Here is a 19,456-nt window from a genome sequence, read left to right as displayed (position 1 = left end):
CATTTTTTAAAGAGCACTAAGTAGGCTAGTTTTTAAGAACATTTTCTGATTCAGTCTGGTACATTTTTTTTTCACAGTCGCTAACCAAACTTTAGTTAAGGTTTTCGCTTTGAAACAAACGGTAAGATTGAGTTGTTTTTGATGTTAATGTCGTGCTACTTTTTATTAAAATGAATACTGGGTTGTCTCAACCAACTATTAGTTATATTAGATATATACTATAAATTAGAGGTTTTTTATGCCCATAACAGACAAAAATAGAGCAAAAAGTAGAGATTTTCTGAAAAAACCTAAAAGTGTTAATATCTCGAAAACTAAAAAACTTTTACTGAGGTCATGTTGCTTTTATTTGATAGATCTAAAGCTGATCTACCTCCCGTGTCAGCCTGGCGTGGAATTTCTGGAACACCCAGTATAGGGAAGAAATATTGAAGAAATTAGGCAGCACCGGGCCTAAGCCTGGAGGCAATCAAAGAAATGTCAAGCGAACACCACATTAACGTAGAAAAAATAATTGTCTTGAAGTTAAGGAAACAAAACGTTGAAAGCTACAGCTACCTCCTCCATTTCAAGAAAGAAGTTAACTTAAAAAACGTTAAAAACATAAGAGGTATCCAGAATATTGGCGTTAAATGGGAAATGTATATAAAGAAGAGCACAGTGTCCCAATGCTTCAGGTGCCAACGTTTTGGGCACTCCCTAGCAAACTGTTACGCGCAACCTAACTGTGTCAGATCGTACTTCAACGATCGACTACTACACTACGAGACGGAGCAGGGACCAGCGGTCATCGGGTCACGGAAGGGGTACCTCAGGGTTCTGTCCTGGGGCCACTCTTGTGGAACGTGATGTACGACGGTCTTCTCCACCTAGAATTACCAGAGAACACAGCACTCCTTGCATTCGCCGACAACGTGGTGGTTGTTCTCATGGCGAAATATCTGGAGGAGCTACAAGCAGCATTTACACAACCATCAAGAGGAGTAGAGAGACAGTAGATGCGTTCAGCTGACCTGTCTTTGGCGGAGCACAAGACGGAGGCACTTCTCGTGAGTAGCCGGAAGAAAATGGAGACCATCACCATTAGAGTAGGCGACCACGACATTCAGTCGGTACCCAACATTAGGTAACTTGGAGTAGTCTTGGGTGCCCGAAATAAATACAAGGAGCATATAGCTAGCGTCAGCAGGAAGGCATCAGCAGTCCAGGGCGCGCTTTGACGGATTATGCCCAACATCGGAGGCCCCAGGCAAACCCGGAGACGACTACTGGCAACTTTAGTCAGCTTCGTCCTGCTGTATGGAGCACCAGTGTGGGCAAAATAGCTGGAGATAACATCATACCGCAAGACAATGTCATCAGTCCAGCGGCTCTCAGCGATCAGAGTGGCGTCAGCATACCGAACGGTATCACACGACGCGGTCAATGTCGTTGCATCATGCCCGCCTATTGACATCTTGGCATGAGAACGACAACGGCAACATAAGAGGAAGAAGGAAGAGTAGCAGAAGATCCTCTGCGACGAAGAGAGGCCTGAGAGTCTTCGTGTCTGGCGAGAGAGATGGGACTGCTGAACGAAAGGTCGGTGGACACATCGACTTATCCCAGATATCATCAAATGGGTCAATCGTCAGTACGGGGAAGACGGTTACTACATCACCCAGCTCTTGACTGGACATGGGTGCTTCCGGGCATACCTGCACAGATTCAAGAGAAGTGACTCCCCAAACTGTCATCATTGCGGTGATGCGACCGAGGATGAGGAGCACGTGTTCTTCCAGTGCCCCTCTTATGAAGAGACACGGGAGAAACTAGAGAAGAACCTGGACCACACCATCAGTCCAGAAAATATAGTGGAGCACATGCTGAGGAGCCAAGCAGCATGGAACAAGGTAGCGGAGTACACGGAGACCATCATCAAGGATCTCCGCACCACGTACGAAGAGTAGCAGTAATATCATATAAGAACGCCCTGGCGAAGTAGTATTTACAAAGAATCCCACATAACTCGCCTGGCAGGTAGAAGGTTCATCCAGGCGAGTACCTTTTGAAGGTTCCTCCCTGCACCTGATTAACCTAAACACAAAAAAAAACTAAATGTGTCAAGTGCGGAAAACAACATGATACAAAGATATGCGATAAAACAAAAGAGGAAACACCCACTATACACAGTGTGAGAAATACATAGAATACGTGGATAAAATAGAGAGACAAAAGGAAAACATACATATACCCAAGATACCTCCAACAAAAAGAACAATTGTCAATTCAAGAATAAAAGAAAACATTAGCTTTGCTGAAGCCACTGCCGGCCCCAGCCCTACTACGAGACAACAACCTAACTATATGGATAGCATCAACATAAAAGACAAAACGACCGAGCTAAGTGAATTAATGAGAGAAATAAACGAAATATGCGATATCGATAAAATGATAAGTATATTATCAAACTTGAAACAAGAGCTTCTAGGAGCAAGAAACTTTTTCAAGCTCAGATATTTATAAAATACGAAAACATATATAATGGACCATAAACAAATAGCATAAGGAAAAAAATCTACCAACTAAGAGAACTGGCAAATATGAAAAAACCAGACATATTAATAGTGACGGAAACAAAATGCAAAGGAAACAATACACCTCCTGTCATTCCAAATTACGCAGTAACTTACAAAAATAACGAAACCAAGTCCGAAGACTTGTGTCGCAATATACGCAAAGACGAACATTGAGTACAATAAAATAGAAACGCAGACAAAATCACTAATAACGACAGGCATCAAAATCGGCAACACAGACATTTACGCATTATACAGGAAACCGACTGCTAACAATGCAATAGACAACCTTAAAAAACAGGAAATCGAAAGCATAATGGAGGGTGTGAATAACAAATGCATCCCCATAGGAAAGAAACTCCACAATATAGCCGATGACAACGGGGATGTTATCTATGCCCCTGACGAGGCTATTCGAGTTAGTGGAGTGACAGGACACTCAAACTCAACAATTGACATATTCATTACAAAAAACATAACGCTCTAAAACACAAAAGCATTAGACGAACTAAACTCAGACCATAAACCCGTGGAAACGGATATGGTCACTGGCAATTATAACTTGATTACTATGACAAGTTCAAAAGCGCACAATATACATGCACTATTCAAAGACAACAATGTTCTGAGGAGGTTTGACTTACTAGAGAAGTTGCATTCGGATTGATTCGTAATTTCGTTTAGCAGAGATTAATTTCCACCAAGACCTGAGTCGTCTGCGAACAAATAATGACAGTCGTACTTCAAACCCACGTCAAGAAACAATATTCCGTGTAACAGGGTACATAATGATGTCCCGGTCAGAGGGTTAATAGAGGTTACCAGTTTTCTCCATTTTAACTGGAAACGAAATGTTTTCAATCTTCATAGTTTATTAAGTAAATACAGATGAATAATATGTCATTCAATCGATGTCTTACAAAGTAGATGAATCTCTTTTTATTTCAGTATAAATATAAAAAATGAATTCGAGTAGGCGATTGGCACAATATTTAGTCTTGAGAATAACGATTATTGAGTTATTACCTGATAAATAGCATGATTTAATATAAAGTAGAATCAAATGTATGAAATTAGGTTAAAACATTCAATAATACAACAAAAAAAAATACATCTTAAACAAATATTATATCGAATTTAAATGTGTAAATGTCAAATCACTTATTACATTCAAGTCGCTATTTGTATATCTATATTAAAGAATATGCGTTTGGATGAAAAAAAGTCATTCATGGAAAAATTCTACTATAAAAGAGAAATAAAGAAAATAATGTAACTAAAACTAATATCATTTCTAAATTAAAACTCATGTTTCATGTATTATTTAATCCACCATTTTCTTTGATTTTAATAAATCATAAAACCGAATCCATTCGAAGATGAGGTGATTAAATTAAACATATGAAACATAGTACATAATGAAGAATTTGAAAATCTACAAAAAAATTATTAAAATACTACAAGATTCTTTTTCTCAAATACAGAGATTCCAAATCTTTATCACCACACCTCGATAGTCTGCTAGTGATAATGAATACATCGATAAAATATGAGCTTCAAGTTCTCAAAAATAACGGGGATATTTAAATTCAATTTTGATAAAAAAATTTTTTCATTCTATTATGTATTTTATTGAAAGGCTTTCAAAGTTATCTACGTTAATTTCTAGAAATGTTTTATATACATTTTATCCCGAAACAAATAATAATGATGGAGATAAAACCGTTCGGAGGGATGAAATAGGACCCTAATAGGACGATTTCAAATATCTTTTAACCCTCAGTCGGTTGCAATGTGATCTGTCAGATCAGGCTGAAGGGTTTTTTGTGCTTCCCTGTCACAAGGCAGTGCTGCGCTCCCTCTTTTCCAGAAGCTTCCTAGCTCGAGGCGGCCATTCAGACCCCCTACCTCAGTCGCGCCCTGTATCTCTCAGTGAACGGTACTGCTCACTGCGATCTGTAAAGCTCAAAGCGACTGATTGCGTCACACTTTTGAAGGTGAGAATGTTTTCATATTTTGCATGCGTTCATCTCAAAGGGTTATATGAAAGATGATTATAACGTCATTTAGCCAGATTGTGTGATTTTTTGTTTTAAAACGATTGTTTTCAATATTGCTCTTAGCTGTGTTTCAGAAGCACAATGCGACTGAACTCGTTTCAAAGGAATCTTTTGTTTCAGATTTGAGGTAGGTATGGCTCGCAGGAGTTTTAACCTGAGTAATGAGGGAGATGTTGAGGAAGTGAGGAATCTTTTGTTAGCATCAGATGACGGAGACCCTGCTGAAATTGAAGATGTGGGAGAAGAAAGTGATATAGCTTCAGAAGATGATATCGAAGAAAGAAGAGACGACTCAGACACAGAGCAAGAAATCTCTGATAATTCTGATGAAGATATTTTAACCAATTTTAAAAAAGCTGTTAAAGAATAGTGCACTTTAAAAGGGAAAGAATAAGTTACTTCGTCTTTATTAAAATATGTAATAACTTATAAACAATCACTTTCTGCCAAAAGAATTATTTATATGTCACGTTCTCGGACACCAGTGAAAATATATTTAAATAAAAGTGCCAAAGACAACAAATTTCTCAATCAGTATTTACTTAATATTTAAGATTTTCAAAAAATAAAAACATCATTTTATCTCAGCCCGAGATAACCCTTGTATAATAGCTAATGCTAATCGAGTAACTTGTAAAAATAGAAAAATATTTAACCTAATTTGAAAAGAGAAGATGCAGCATAATCATGACGTCGCAGTTGAAAAAGTACAGGGTGCGGCAGCATAACTTTCTTTTTTAAAAAGTTCGCCATTTAGTCGGTAGATGTCGTAACGGAGTGCTAGTGGTCTCGTTCGAGAGGGGGGACTATAAAGTTTTGTCCCGGCACAGTTCAGTCGCCATCATGCGTTGGAACAGTGAGGAGCGTGCGTTTGCCGTTGAGGTTTACTTTTCGAGCGGATGTTCTGTGATCGCAACCCAGCGCGCCTTTCGGAATCGCTTTAATTTAGCCCCCTTGGCCCCTGTCCCGGACCGGAAATCAATTGTTACGTGGGTCACTACGTTCAGACAAACTGCAAGTGTGACAAGACGAAGAACTGGAGTCCCTCGGCCCATTAGATCACCGGAGAACATTGAGTTAGTTAGAACTTCAGTGTTGCGATCACCACGGCGTTCTGCGCGCAAACATGCGTCTGCCCTTGGACTTTCCGATCGTTCTGTGAGGAGAATACTTCATGATGATCTTCATTTTCATCCATACAAGATGGCAATTGTGCAGGAACTTTCTGAACGTGACTTCAATTCTCGGAGGAACGCGTGTGAGGTTTTTCTGGAAGTCGTTCCTGAGGACGCTATTGTTTTTTTTAGTGATGAAGCCCATTTTCAGCCCAGATGAGTTGGACTTAGGGGACACTTGGTTCCAACAAGACGGAGCAACGGCACACACTTCAAGAACATCGATGGCTGTTTTGAGGGAACACTTCCCAGAGCGCCTTATCTCAATTAGGGGCGATTTGGAGTGGCCAGCCCGCTCTCCCGATTTGACCCCTTGTGATTATTTCCTATGGGGTTTTTTGAAATCCCGTGTGTATGTGAACCGTCCAAGGACCCTACAAGATTTGAAGACGAACATCCAGGAAGAAATTGCCAACATAACGCCTGCTATGCTGGCAAGAGTCATGACAAACGCCAGAAATCGGTTTACTCAGTGTATGGAGAATGGGGGACGTCACCTAACTGATTTGATCTTCAAAACTCAGTAAAACAAAACTTTATGTATGTGCCTGTATTATAAAAAACGAATAAAAATTTTCTGATTCATACAATAAGTTTTATTAACTTTTGAAAAAAGGAAGTTATGCTGCCGCACCCTGTATACATTCGAACAACAGTGAAAAGATATCTGAAGAAACATGAGTTTACTGCCATAGCCTTGAAGATTTCATAGCTACTGTTCAAGCTAATCGACAAATGCCATGAAGTTCGATATAGATGGAGGAGATCGATTTTTGAAAGTATGTGTATCCATCCAGTCTTCAGAAATAAATGAATCAGTGGAAACCAAATCACGTCAGAAGTATATTAAAGGAATAAAATCAAAAAAATGTAAAGCTTCTGGTGTGAAACAGTTATTCATATTAGCTATAACACCGAGTACACAAGAAAACTATAGAAATGCTTCGATGTTGTTAAAATTGTCGATCAATAACTTTGGTGGAATGGAACGATTGCTACAGATCTAAAGTTGGTAAATATTCTAATCGGCATTATGACACATACAAGTTGCTGAGATACCTATGCCACACAAAAATAGGTGTGGTAGAACGAAAAAGGCCCGACGGACCTGTACAATGTTACAGATACCAGGGATTTCACCACGGACAGAGCACGTGCAACATGGACGTGCACTGCATGAGATGTGCGGGAGCGAACAGAGCGCCCGACTGCACACTAAACAGTACAGTAGAACCAAATTGTAGGAGCTGCATCATTCGCTGTGTGACTTTCATGACAATTGTATGATAGTTGAAAACTCAGAGCTATTTTAAATTGATTATATATCACCACCTACCACGGGTACTCCATATCCAACGGAATACACCCGACGACTCAGAGAAAAAATAAAAAAAATCAATGAAATCAAACCAGAGTTATCTACGAGTAAAAACTTATTTTGTAATAAAAATGTTAGTGTGAGGAAAACATGCAAGCCTTTAGTGGCAGTTAAAACATCTCCTAGAAAATCAATAACTAAGGGTACGTACAAACATAAAATTATTAAAAGAAACAGAAAGAAACACCCACTAAAAAACACCTCCGCTCTAAAAAGAAGTTGCAAAAAAGGTGACTTGGAAAGCAGCCCAAACAATGAATGTGCACCTATGCGCTTCTAATAGTCCTAACTCATCTCTCACATTTAAATATTCGAATGAACTACGAAGAATTAGAGCAAAAACTCAAGAATTGAAATAAAAAAAGCGAAAACTACCTCAAATTAGTATATATAAACGAAGAAAACACTTCTTCCGAGGAAAAATTAGATTCATTAATACTGAAATAAACAACTTGAAAACATTACAAATAACCAAGAATAGTTCACCAATAGGATTGATCAATCCCATAAGACGTACATACGCCAATTCTTGAGCCAAGGTCAAGTGATGCTTACGTCACCTGCAGACCTCGACGGCTTGTTTACCATTTACGCTGTGCGGTATTGCTTGTGTTTTTGTTAATTCGAAAAGGTCGTACAAGTGATTGAAGAGTTGGAAATTCGTTTTTTACTTAGTTCTACGTTTTAAAAACTATTATTTGTGTGTATTATATATGTGGAGAATAGTGAACAAAGACAATATTATTGTTTAAGGCAAAATAATCTTGTGAGACTTTCAAGGGTAGGTAAAAATGTTTTGTTATATTAAAGCTGGATTTAAATAGCAAAATAAAAATTAAAATCCAAGTCAGTTACTGGCTGAAAGAAAACCAGCTGAGCAGAAATGACAATTTAATTGGCTTATTTAAATTTCTATTCTTTATACACCACAATAAAAAATTAAAAAAATGGGCGAATCATAACAGCGTTTTTGGTCGGTTGGTTTGCATTTGTCCAGCAACTAATCTAGATTTTTATTTTACTTTTTTTTGCTAAATGAAACTTTGTTTGATTTTAGTGCATGTAGTATATGTCCAAAAATCAAAATGCCTGGTACACGTTGTGCTGTGTATGGTTGTGGTAATACCTATAAAACAAGGCAGCAAGAACATGAATATTTTATATTTCATCGGTTTCCCAAAGCTAAAGATCTTGTTTCCCAAACTATGAGAAAAGAATGGATATTACGATGCAAACGGGAAGATAAATTTAACCCTGATACTAGCTACATCTGCTCAGTTCATTTCACAGAAAAGGATTATGAAAGAGACTTACAGAATGAATTATTAGGTTGGTGAATTATTTAATTGTTTAGTGTAATAGTTTATAGCTTTCAAAGTCTATACTGTCCCAAAATGATTTTGGTAATGAAATTTAGTAACTCAATTTGTTCATAAATATATATAATATGTATATGTATTTTAGGTTTACCACTACGAAAAATATTGAAAAAAACCGCTGTTCCTACTTTGGGATTGTTTTCAAAAAAATCAACAAGTGAAGCTAGTAGTTCAAGCATCAGTTCCAGAGAAGAAAGACTGGCCAAACGAAATGCAAAGGAGGAAGTGAACAAACTTTTAAAAGTAGCCACGTTAACAGCTCCTATTAATACTTTTTCTGATGATACCGAAGACCATAATCCTAAATCTTTTGGAAGTATTCAGTTTGAAGAGCATGTACCAGAGCCTTCCACTTCATCAACCCCCAACTTTGTCCCAGAAAACTATGATTATAAGGCTTTGTACAATGAGTCTGTAGAGAAATATGAAAAGTTAGAAAGACAGTATGCTCTTTTAAAATCCAGAAGTAATATAAAAAGCACAAATATCAAAAAACTTAATGAACAATTGAAATATTTCAAAAATAAATGCTATAAATCTAGTCCCAAGGTAACATCTCTGTTTCAGAGAAATGAAGCTGCGTCTGCTATACTTAGAACTGTTCTTACTCAAAACCAAATTGATTTATTGTTAAAAAAAAAAGAAAAGAGTCAACTGGACAAGAGAAGAAATTGCAACAGCCTTTACGCTAAGATACTACAGCAAGAAGTCATATTTATTTTTAAGAAATAAGTTGCATTACTCGTTACCTGGTCTTTCATCATTAAGAAGGTGGGCTTCCCAACTAAACCTTAATCAGGGTATTTTGAAAGATGTTTTATTTCTGCTGAAACTAGCCGGAGAGTCATTTTCTGATTTTGAAAGGACAGTAGTTTTACAGTACGATGAAGTGAAGGTCAAGAAAACTGAAGAATATAATATTGCTCAAGATGAAGTGCTAGGACCACATAATTATATGCAAGTAGTCATGGCTAGAGGGCTCTTTTCAAACTGGAAACAACCAATTTATATAGGTTTCGATCAAAAAATGACCAAATCTCTTTTAATGGATATTATAACTGAACTGCATAAAATAAATTTCAATGTAGTGGCATGTGTGAGCGATTGTGGTGCAAGTAATGTGGGATTATGGAAACAGTTAAATATCGATATTAATCAGACATCTTTTAAGCATCCTGTTAGTGGTAAGAATGTGTATATGTTTGCCGATGCACCTCACCTGCTAAAACTATTACGCAACTGGCTACTTGACAAAGGTTTTATGCTTGAAGATAATTTATTCGTGAATAAAAGTCCACTTGAAGCTCTGGTAACGCTTACTGATAATGAAGTAAATCCCTGCTGGAAAATTAACAAAAAACATCTTGATGTGGAAAAAACTCTCAGACAAAATGTAAAACTAGCTGCTGAATTGCTCTCCAATAGTGTTTAGTCTGGACAAGACAAAAATATGTCAGAAAATCTAGGGCATTTTATTGCTGACATAAATGCATGGTTTGATATTTTCAATAGCTATGTTCCGAGGGCAAATATACCTACAAAACATGCTTATGGCATAGATTTAGAAAACCAAAAACAACACCTCAACAAAATTTATCAAATTGTAAAATCAATGAGAGTAATTGGAAAAAATTGTTTGATGACATTCCAAAAAGGTATGTTAATATCAATATCTTCATTACAGCTACTTTATGAGGACATGAAAGAAAGTATGGATGTAAAGTACATATGCACCCATAAATTAAATCAGGACAGTTTAGAAAACTTCTTTTTCCAAATGAGAAGTAGAGGAGGGCCAGATGAGCATCCGTCACCTTTATCTGCGATTTACAGGATTCGCATGATTTTATTAGGAAAAAATCCTGGTATCTTAGGGTCAGGTGTCAACACTGATGAAAAAGTACTGGAAGAGTACATCGCCCCAAATGTTTTGAAAACTGCGAATGTTGCCAGTGAAGCTGAGCAGTCCTTTGATATTAACGAAACGCAAGGCAGTTCTTCTTTTTCATCAGTTTCATCTGATTTATCCTCATGCTCAGATTATCATCAAAATTCACAGGAAACGACTAATGATGCTCTAGAATATATTGCTGGTTATCTTGCTAAAAAATACAAAAATATTTGTCCAAGTCTGGGTGATTTTACATACGAAACGACACAAGAACACTCGTATGTACTTAGTATTCCTTCTTGGATTCAACAACTGTCGTACGGTGGTCTCACTAAGCCATCAGAAGAATTTTTAAAAAAAGTTAAAACTTGGAACACTTATTTTGAAAGCCATCATGGAGAATCGTTCAGAAAAGGGCCAGGTGTTGTTTTTAATTTAGCAAAGAAAATCTTTAAAAAAGATTCGAACTATCCATTTAAAATAATTAAGGCTTTTTGTAAATTAAGGACTATAATCAGAATAAATTTTAGAAATCTAAAAGCTAAATTTGAAAGCACGAATTTGAAGAGAAAGTCTGTAAAAGGGGATGAAGATGACGGCAGAAAAACTGGAAAAAAAATGTTCAAAATTACTCATTGACAGATTTCTACCTATCTCTTTATTTTATATATATCTGATATTTTATTATTTTTCTTAAATTTAATAATTTAGATTATTATTAGAAATATTTTTCATAAATCAGTTTAAATCATTTCATTTGTTTTTACTTTTTAATTTTTAGTTTAAAGTTTGTTAATGGCTTCTGTTTTACTAATTATAAAATACAGATCATTTTAAAAAATAATTCATTTTCTTTAATTTCTTTTCTTCATTGTATACCTATTATAAATGGAACTTAAAATTAACTGAATAATTGGAAATTGGATTTTAAATTAATATTAATTCATAATAATGAATAAAACTTAAAAAAATAACTGTATTTTTGTTAAAATTGGCCTTTAAACTCATCAAATAGTCTAGCTCAACAAAGAGTTAAGACCGGTCGAGGTCTGCAGGTGACGTCACGTATGGCGATTTTTCGCACGCACATGGCAGACACATTCAGTTTATTGAGCAATCCTATTGGTGAACTATTCTTGACAAATAACTGAAAATCAACTTAAATCTGTCGACATAGAGACATTGTATAAATGTCTAGATGTAACAAATAAATTGTCGAAAAATAGTACAGAACAAGAAAATAAGTGCTCTGTAAGCCCAAATAGTCTATATATAACAAGAGAAGGCCTGGATTTCTCTGTTCCTGCTTGTCGAGGAAAAATTCAACACTGACGCTAGACAAGTCCATCCATTCCAATAAAAATGGAAGAAAATACAATTGGGCAAAGCGCAAACGAAAACACATCAGATGAAGTAGATGAAAATCACAAAACTCTAACAAATACCAACAAACAAACTGTGGTGAAAACACAAATCCACATAGCAGCAAATCACTCTTGGACACAACAGGTAGAAGAACCACAACAGTACTTCCAGACGTACACAACACATCTAGTGATCGCCAGAACAATGGCCAACGCACGTATTGTTAATCTTTTGGATGTATTGTAAATAGAAAATGAAGACATTTTTAAGTAAAAAATAACTGCGGTGGAGAGCACCCGGTAAAATAATGTGGATGCCAGAAACACCCAAAGAAGAAGGAAAAAAAACCAGCCATGAGCAACACACAAACAGGACGCAACTACGCACTTGCTGCTAAAAAAACGACAGGAGAAGGAACGCCCGAGCTACTGAGTGTGCTGCAGAGCATGTAGACACTTATAGCAACACCCATTGCCCAACAGGTAAAGTGAAACGGAGGACCAGGATCATTAGGTTAAGTTAGGTTTCACCGAAATAACCCACAAGAGGACACCCCCGACACGGTAACTCCGCATTTCATAAGCAAGTGCAGAGTTATACATCGGGGACAGCTATAGAGAAGGCGAAGGACCACTCGGATTAGATCTTTTCTAGCCGAGGAAGGTTGAGGTTTACCTGAGACAGCGAAACACACACATTAAGACGTCCAGAACAAGAAGCCAAGAGTGTATAGCCAACAAGCTAATCTCTTAGCAAAAAGATAACACATCCCAGAATCTCCTATAGAACTCACGGGAGAGAAAGGAGTCTACGCGCGAAACTGCGACACGAATGACGATGAGGACCTGTCGAAAAGACAGGGGGTGGTTGGAATGTCCTTCTTCGCACCCACTCATGGATTTATCCGGGAGTGGATGTAGAGGGACGGGATTTCTCATGCGCTTGTGTGTGTGGGTGCTTCAAAAGTTGACATCAGATGCTTTAAAGTGGGAGAATGCATGAAGTGTACAGCGTGAGATCACGCATGGCTCTTCAACTTTCAAGGAAAATACAAATACGTTAAAATATTTCATAATTTCAATAAAGTCGTTGATGCACGTTTCAAAGTGAAATTCGATACAAAGAATGTATCGGAGAATTCAAAAACAATTATTCAAATCCCTGTTATACCAAAAGTCTTATTTGACGTTTTCGATTTTTGTTTTTGTTACAAGAATGGAGGTTTAGGTTTTTACAGTAAACAGGCGGTGGAGTCGGTGCATCATGACTTCAATATCACATGAATGAAATATAAAGTTTCAAAGGCGAATCCCGAATATGATAAATAATTATTACGGACAGTTTATGAATGGAATTGACTTTACTCCTATATTGTATGTATAAAAAGTATGATATATTAATGTTTTCTGAAGAATATGTTATAATTCTTGATAGAAAAGATGTAACTCATTTATATAATCATTAAATTAGAAATAAAAAGAAATTTTCGTAAAAACAATTCAAATCCCCATTATTTTCCAAGATCTCGAAAAACCGACATTCTGAATACATATCCCTATATAAATATCCCCTAAGAAAAAGCGGTATTTATAGACATCATCAGTTTATAGAAGAACCACAATATAAAAATGATCTATCATATTCACTATGAATGTTATTGAAGTGTCTGAAGAGTTGTGTTTGGTTACATATTTGTAACTTGATTAAATAAATTCTATACTGAACCAGTATTCAAACAAAGTGTTAACATTTTCTTGTGCAAAGCTCATATATATCATTGCTTGTTGTTCGAGGTGTGCTTATCACATAGTTCTTCATTAAAACCTAAGAAAATATCAAAAAATGTCTATTCCATATAAAATGAGCATCAAATTATTTATATATAATGAGTACCCTATTAATGCGAGGAAGAATACAATTTTAATTCCAATATTGCATGTTAAATTTATTCTTTAAAAGTATAACATCCAGTGGAATGGTTTGTTGTTACTGAAACGATCCCTACAATTTTTAAATCATAAAAAATATTTTATCCCAGACTATTTTGGTTCGTTATAGTAGCTTTTATGACATAAAAATTGTTTTTACTCGTTATTGTCAATTCAAATGAAATATTTTGTACATTTGTAGATATTACGACTCATATATATATATATATATATATATATATATATATATATATATATATATATATATATATATATATCTTCCAGCCATCGGACGCCCATACATTGTCCTTTCACTATCAATCGGACGACCGATTTGCATGGGACGTCCGATAGCAAAACCATGCTTTTAAGTTTTTCGTAATCTACACTAAAAATGGAGTCGATCCATACCTACATCAAGAAAGACGTCCAAAACTCGTATTATGAACGAAATCGTGTATCTTAGTTCATCGATTTACTACTTCGAGCGTGACTATCGAGTTTCTATTACTTTGTATACAAATATACATTTCGTTCGTACTTTTACCTTAAAATTATCGGACGTCCCTCGAATTGGCAACAACGCTCTAACGCTCTAGCAACTTAATTCTGTGTTATTTCATTTGTGCATCAAAATGAAGAGGTCACAGAAAATTATTGCTGCTACTTTAAGTAAGTATGAAATTTAGTTATTTAAAGTTATTAATATTCCAATATTATTCAAAATTGCCTTATTTATTTAGAAAATAATAATAATATAATCAATAACTATTGCATCCCTAATCTCTATAAGTTTCTCATTTGTATTCATAAATTATTCATATTCTGTTCCCGCCAAAATACTTTTTCTATACAAATGAATAATATTGAATTGATTCCAAGTTTTGTACGCATAATTTACTTTTGTATGGCCCTCAGGCACTGCGCTGTGCAAATTACAAAACAAATTATTAATTTTTATTCAAATTTGTATCATATGCAGCCGAAAGCGCCTTACAAGAGATGATCCACAATTCAAACCAAACAAAATTATTATTTAAAGTTATTCATAAAGAAGGTTTCTTTTTTTGGATGGAAACTGTAAAAGTACGGCATAGATAGGTATGTTTTTAAATATTCTAGTGAGTTTCTATAAATCTTGAGTAGACGACACAGATCTTTTTTTTTTTTGAAGGAAAATAAATCGTTAACGTTAATTCAAAATTTTTGGACAGCTTTCAAGTTGCAATTCAACTGTTTACCAGATTGTTGGCTCTTTTTTCACGCGGCCTACAACACGTTTTATTCACATTATCATGGATATGGATACTTAGGCTAGCACTAAGTTTGACCGAATTTCCGTTGTAGCGCAATTTTCATCAAATATGCTGCTATTCTAAGGCCCCACAGTTTGGAGGAAATTCCGCCAGACTCACGGATTTTTAGTGCGTCTCAGTTATTCCATGTTACAAATGATACAAAATTGTTTCTGAAGTAAAATTCACTGGTTAATTTATGAAATAGAATAATGTTCCATTTAGTTTATTTAACAATGAGAAAACAAGCTAGACTAGATTTGACAAACGTCCATTATGTATGAAGACATTAAAAAGCCTACTTTTGACATTGTTTGTGAACAATATATTCCGAATAAAACATGAGGATTCATTTTTAAATTGAGAGAATCTTATAGAAAATTTACCAAGTATCAAAATTATGCTTTTCATTTATTTCTGTCTTTCAATACTGCAAAATATGTTTTTGTATTGAACGACTCGTTTCCAGTATTATCAATAATGGTATAAATTACAATAGGAAATAGGGACTATGTTTTAGCTGATCAATTTATTATTTTGACTATAAATTATTATAACATCATTGCGAGTTTTTTTAAATCATGCTGAAATTTGAAGTCAACAGAATTTATACTTAAATATAATTTTTAGATAATACCGACAAAAAAATTTCAGTTCCTGTAACAGAAGTAGAAATCATTTAAACTAAAGTAAGTAACACTTTTTCTTTATTAACTGAGGCAGTAGTCGTATTACAGGGTGTCCCACCATATAAAAGACATTTGATAAACATTTCATGAGGGTACAGATTTTTTTCTGAATATTCGAAGAAGCCATAATTTAAAATTATTTTCAATTGAATTGAATAGGTTGTCCCAAAAAATTTCTCTCGATGAGCTTATTTCAACGATGTATCATACTTCATCTCTGTTAGGATCTACAACCAACTGAAAATCACAATTTTTCTATTGCTGTTACATGGGAAAATATTCAATAACGGATTCTAAATGATAAGAGGTATTTAATCATGCTGTATAATTTTTTTTTCATGCTATAACGTTCAAGCTGATTAGTTTGAATATGGATATGGTAGCCGTAGTTTCCGATTTTCAACAGTTTCTGTGCTACAGCCAGCTAAATTTAAAAAAATGTGATTTTCTATAACTCATAACTTTTTGTTAATAATACAAAGTCAAAAAACAAAATATTTTTAACACAAGCTATCATTAGATACCCCTTGCTATTTAAAATGTTCATTGGAGCTGCTCCCCTACTTTAGGCATAAGTTGAGGGAGCAATTATTTTTCTTCACAATTTTAGGAGACTAATAGTTTTGGTCTTTACTGTATGTAAGGACGTTTAGGGTAGAAACAACGCAGAAAATGAGATTTATTGCCGCGGCCAACTTAACTAAAATATTATTAAATATTAAATATTATATGTTTTAGGTTGAGAGTAAAGAAAAACAAATAGTAATTCACGATATAACTATATTAAATCCCGATCTTGAGAAGGTATTTGAAAAAGGGATACAAAGTGAGAAAAAAGTAGGGCTATCTAATAAAAGAATATTGGGTAATAAAAACAATAATGAAATTGTTGAATACTGATAGATCCACACTTATTAATGAGAAAGAATTCAAAATTGAAAAAAAGGAACAAACTAGGAAAATAGAGCAGCTTAATGAGGGGATATTAGCTAATAAAGATAATTATGAAATTATTGAAGAAGTGTTGACTACTGATAATAAAATAGACAGTTCATGGTCCGACTTTTCAAATTCGGATTTAGATCCCGATTATTATCCATCAGATATTGAGGTTGGTAAAATTGATTCATCGAATGTAATGCAAAATTAAGTCTCAAGCAAAAATTTTTTTTTAGGAGGATAATGAAGAATTTCCAATATTAGATTATTACAAAAATAAAAAACAATGGATTGAAAATAAACAGTTGCCTAACTTTGATGACTCGATAAAAATAATAGCGGGTGCTGATGAACGAAAATTAACATCCTCAAGAAAAAAGAAACCTGCAGAACGAGACTATTGTTACTACTGTGAAAGTTTAGTTCTGAATTTTGCTCGGCATATTACTAGAAATCATGCAGGTGAATTAGAAGTGCAGAAAATTCTTTCAAAACGTAAAAATAGTAAGGAAAGAAAAGATCTTATTACGAGTCTCCGAAAAAAAAGGGAACTACCTAAGAAGCTCAAGTACTTGCCTAAAGCCTGTGAAAGGACCTCCAAATTCCGCAGAGATAAATCATTATCTGCCGTGTATTTATTGTTATGGATTTTATTCATGGCAAAGCTTATGGCGCCATAAACGTACTTGTCTAGAAAATCCACAAGTATCAGGCGCTACATTAGCCGGTCAACAATATTTTAAAAAAGATAAAGTAGATGAAGAACTTAGGCAAAAAGTATTTCCTAAAATGAGACCCGACAAAATTTCAGTTACAGCTCAAAACGACCCACTAATATGCGCTTTTGGCTCTCGGTATCTCAAAATTCACAGAGAAATGCATTTTTTGAATGTTACCTCAAGAAAGATGCGTGAATTATCGAGATTATTGTTAAAAGTGAGGGAACTGGAAAAATCTATAACAACATTAAGCGATATGCTACAGCCAAAACATTATGACGTTATTGCACAGGCAACTAAAATAGTTGCTCAATACGATAACGTCAAACAAAATTATAAGGCTCCTACGTTTGCAATGAATATTGCAACAAGTTTAAAACAATGCTGCGATGTAGCAATTGTTTTCGCTCTAAAACGCAAGGATAATTGTACAGTAGCAGCAGCAGAGGCTGAGGCTGCTCTTAAAACAATGACGGATCTGATAACAGCTAACTGGAAATTTGACATCGCTACCGAAGCAATCAATAACCTTCATTCGAATCGATGGAATAAATTGACCATCGTACCATTAGCTAGTGATTTGAAGATACTTAAAGAATATTTTGTTGCGACTGCAGTTGACACCAAAAACAAACTTATTGAAAATTTGCACGATAAAGCATTATATAAAAAATTGTTGGAAACTGTTTGTCGAATCTTATTACTCAACAGAAAACGCCCTGGTGAGCTTCAAAGGATGTCAATTGATACTTATGAATCGATAGAAAATAATTCTTTACAAAATTACGAAGAATTTGCTGATGTCCTCACAGTTACTGAACGAATTTTAATGCTCCGATTTAAAAGAGTCGTTATTCGTGGGAAAAGGAATCGAGGTGTACCGATTCTAATAAGTAGGGGAAGTTGGGGCAAAGTGGCCCCTCGGGGCAAAGTGATTTTATATGGTATTTCCAACATGGTTACGACATCTATAGGTATCTTCGCGTATATCATTCCCCTTACGTATGTACAGCTAACTTAATCTGCATTTAACCACGGTCGAGACTACACGCAATTTTTTCGTGAAGTGAAAAGTTTTGAACCACGTGCTTGTAATATTCATTGGTAAGTAAAGTAGCAGTTTAGCTGAAAATACAAATTGTTTGTTCGGTATCATGTAAGGTTAGAATGACATTTTATATATATCTGAGACGTACATATAAGCAATCAAACAAAACAAGCTAATTTTTTTATTACTTTCAAAATACTGCTTCGATACGTATTGGGGCAAAGTGGGTTTCCTATTATGGGGCAAAGTGTTCCACTTTGGCCCTATAGAAAAATTAAGTTGAATTTTTTTTTCAGAATTTCCATAATGGTGCGTAAATATATACGTAAAACTCAGCAACAATCTTGGTCGGAAGACAGTATGATAGCAGGTATACAGGATGTCAGAAATAATATACTTAGTGCAAAAAAGGCAGCAAGTCAGTACCAAGTCCCTTTGACAACACTTCGAAGACGAGTCAAATCGTACAAGGACCCTGAAGCAGCTTCAAGAAAATATCTAGGGCGATTTAGACCTGTTTTTTCGGCAAAGCAAGAAAAGGAACTTGCGGATTTCATCATAGAAATGGAAAGTAGGCTTTTTGGCCTCGGCACGCGGGAACTGAGACACATTGCCTTCCAGTTTGCAGAAAAAAATAAGATTGCTCATAATTTTAATCAAATCAAAGGTCTTGCAGGGCGTGATTGGATTTATGGGTTTTTAACCAGAAACAAAAATATTTCTCTAAGACTGCCAGAATATACGTCAGCTGCTAGGGCCTCGTCTTTCAATAAATTTAATGTAAGTTCATTCTTTAAGCTTCTGAAAGAAATGTTCGAGAAACATAAATATCCACCCAGCAGAATTTTTAATTGCGACGAAACAGGTGTGTCTACGGTACCAAATAGGCCCTCCAGAATATTCTCCAGTAAAGGAAAAAAACAGGTGAGTTGTGTTAGTTCCGCGGAAAGAGGCACCTTAACTACTGCAGAAATTTGTTTCAATGCCGTTGGATTCTATATTCCTCCACTAGTAATTTTCCCGCGAATAAGA

The 19,456-nt window shown here is 35.3% G+C and overlaps 1 protein-coding gene across 1 annotated transcript; it reads left to right on the top strand.

Annotated features, from left to right (window-relative positions):
- Positions 1 to 7,649: 7,649 nt before the first annotated feature.
- On the top strand, positions 7,650 to 9,282 carry LOC130441136 (THAP domain-containing protein 3-like). The gene is made up of 3 exons (XM_056774686.1): positions 7,650 to 7,952; positions 8,229 to 8,500; positions 8,636 to 9,282. Exons 2-3 carry the CDS (start codon positions 8,257 to 8,259, stop codon positions 9,280 to 9,282), a joined length of 891 nt encoding a protein of 296 aa, XP_056630664.1. The 5' UTR covers positions 7,650 to 7,952; positions 8,229 to 8,256.
- The last annotated feature ends 10,174 nt before the right edge of the window (positions 9,283 to 19,456 follow it).

Source organism: Diorhabda sublineata, chromosome 3 (assembly GCF_026230105.1).
Source record: "Diorhabda sublineata isolate icDioSubl1.1 chromosome 3, icDioSubl1.1, whole genome shotgun sequence".
Classification (NCBI taxonomy): Eukaryota; Metazoa; Arthropoda; class Insecta; order Coleoptera; family Chrysomelidae; genus Diorhabda; species Diorhabda sublineata.
Note: the sequence above shows the minus strand (reverse complement) of the source record. Positions and strands in the feature narration are given on the sequence as shown.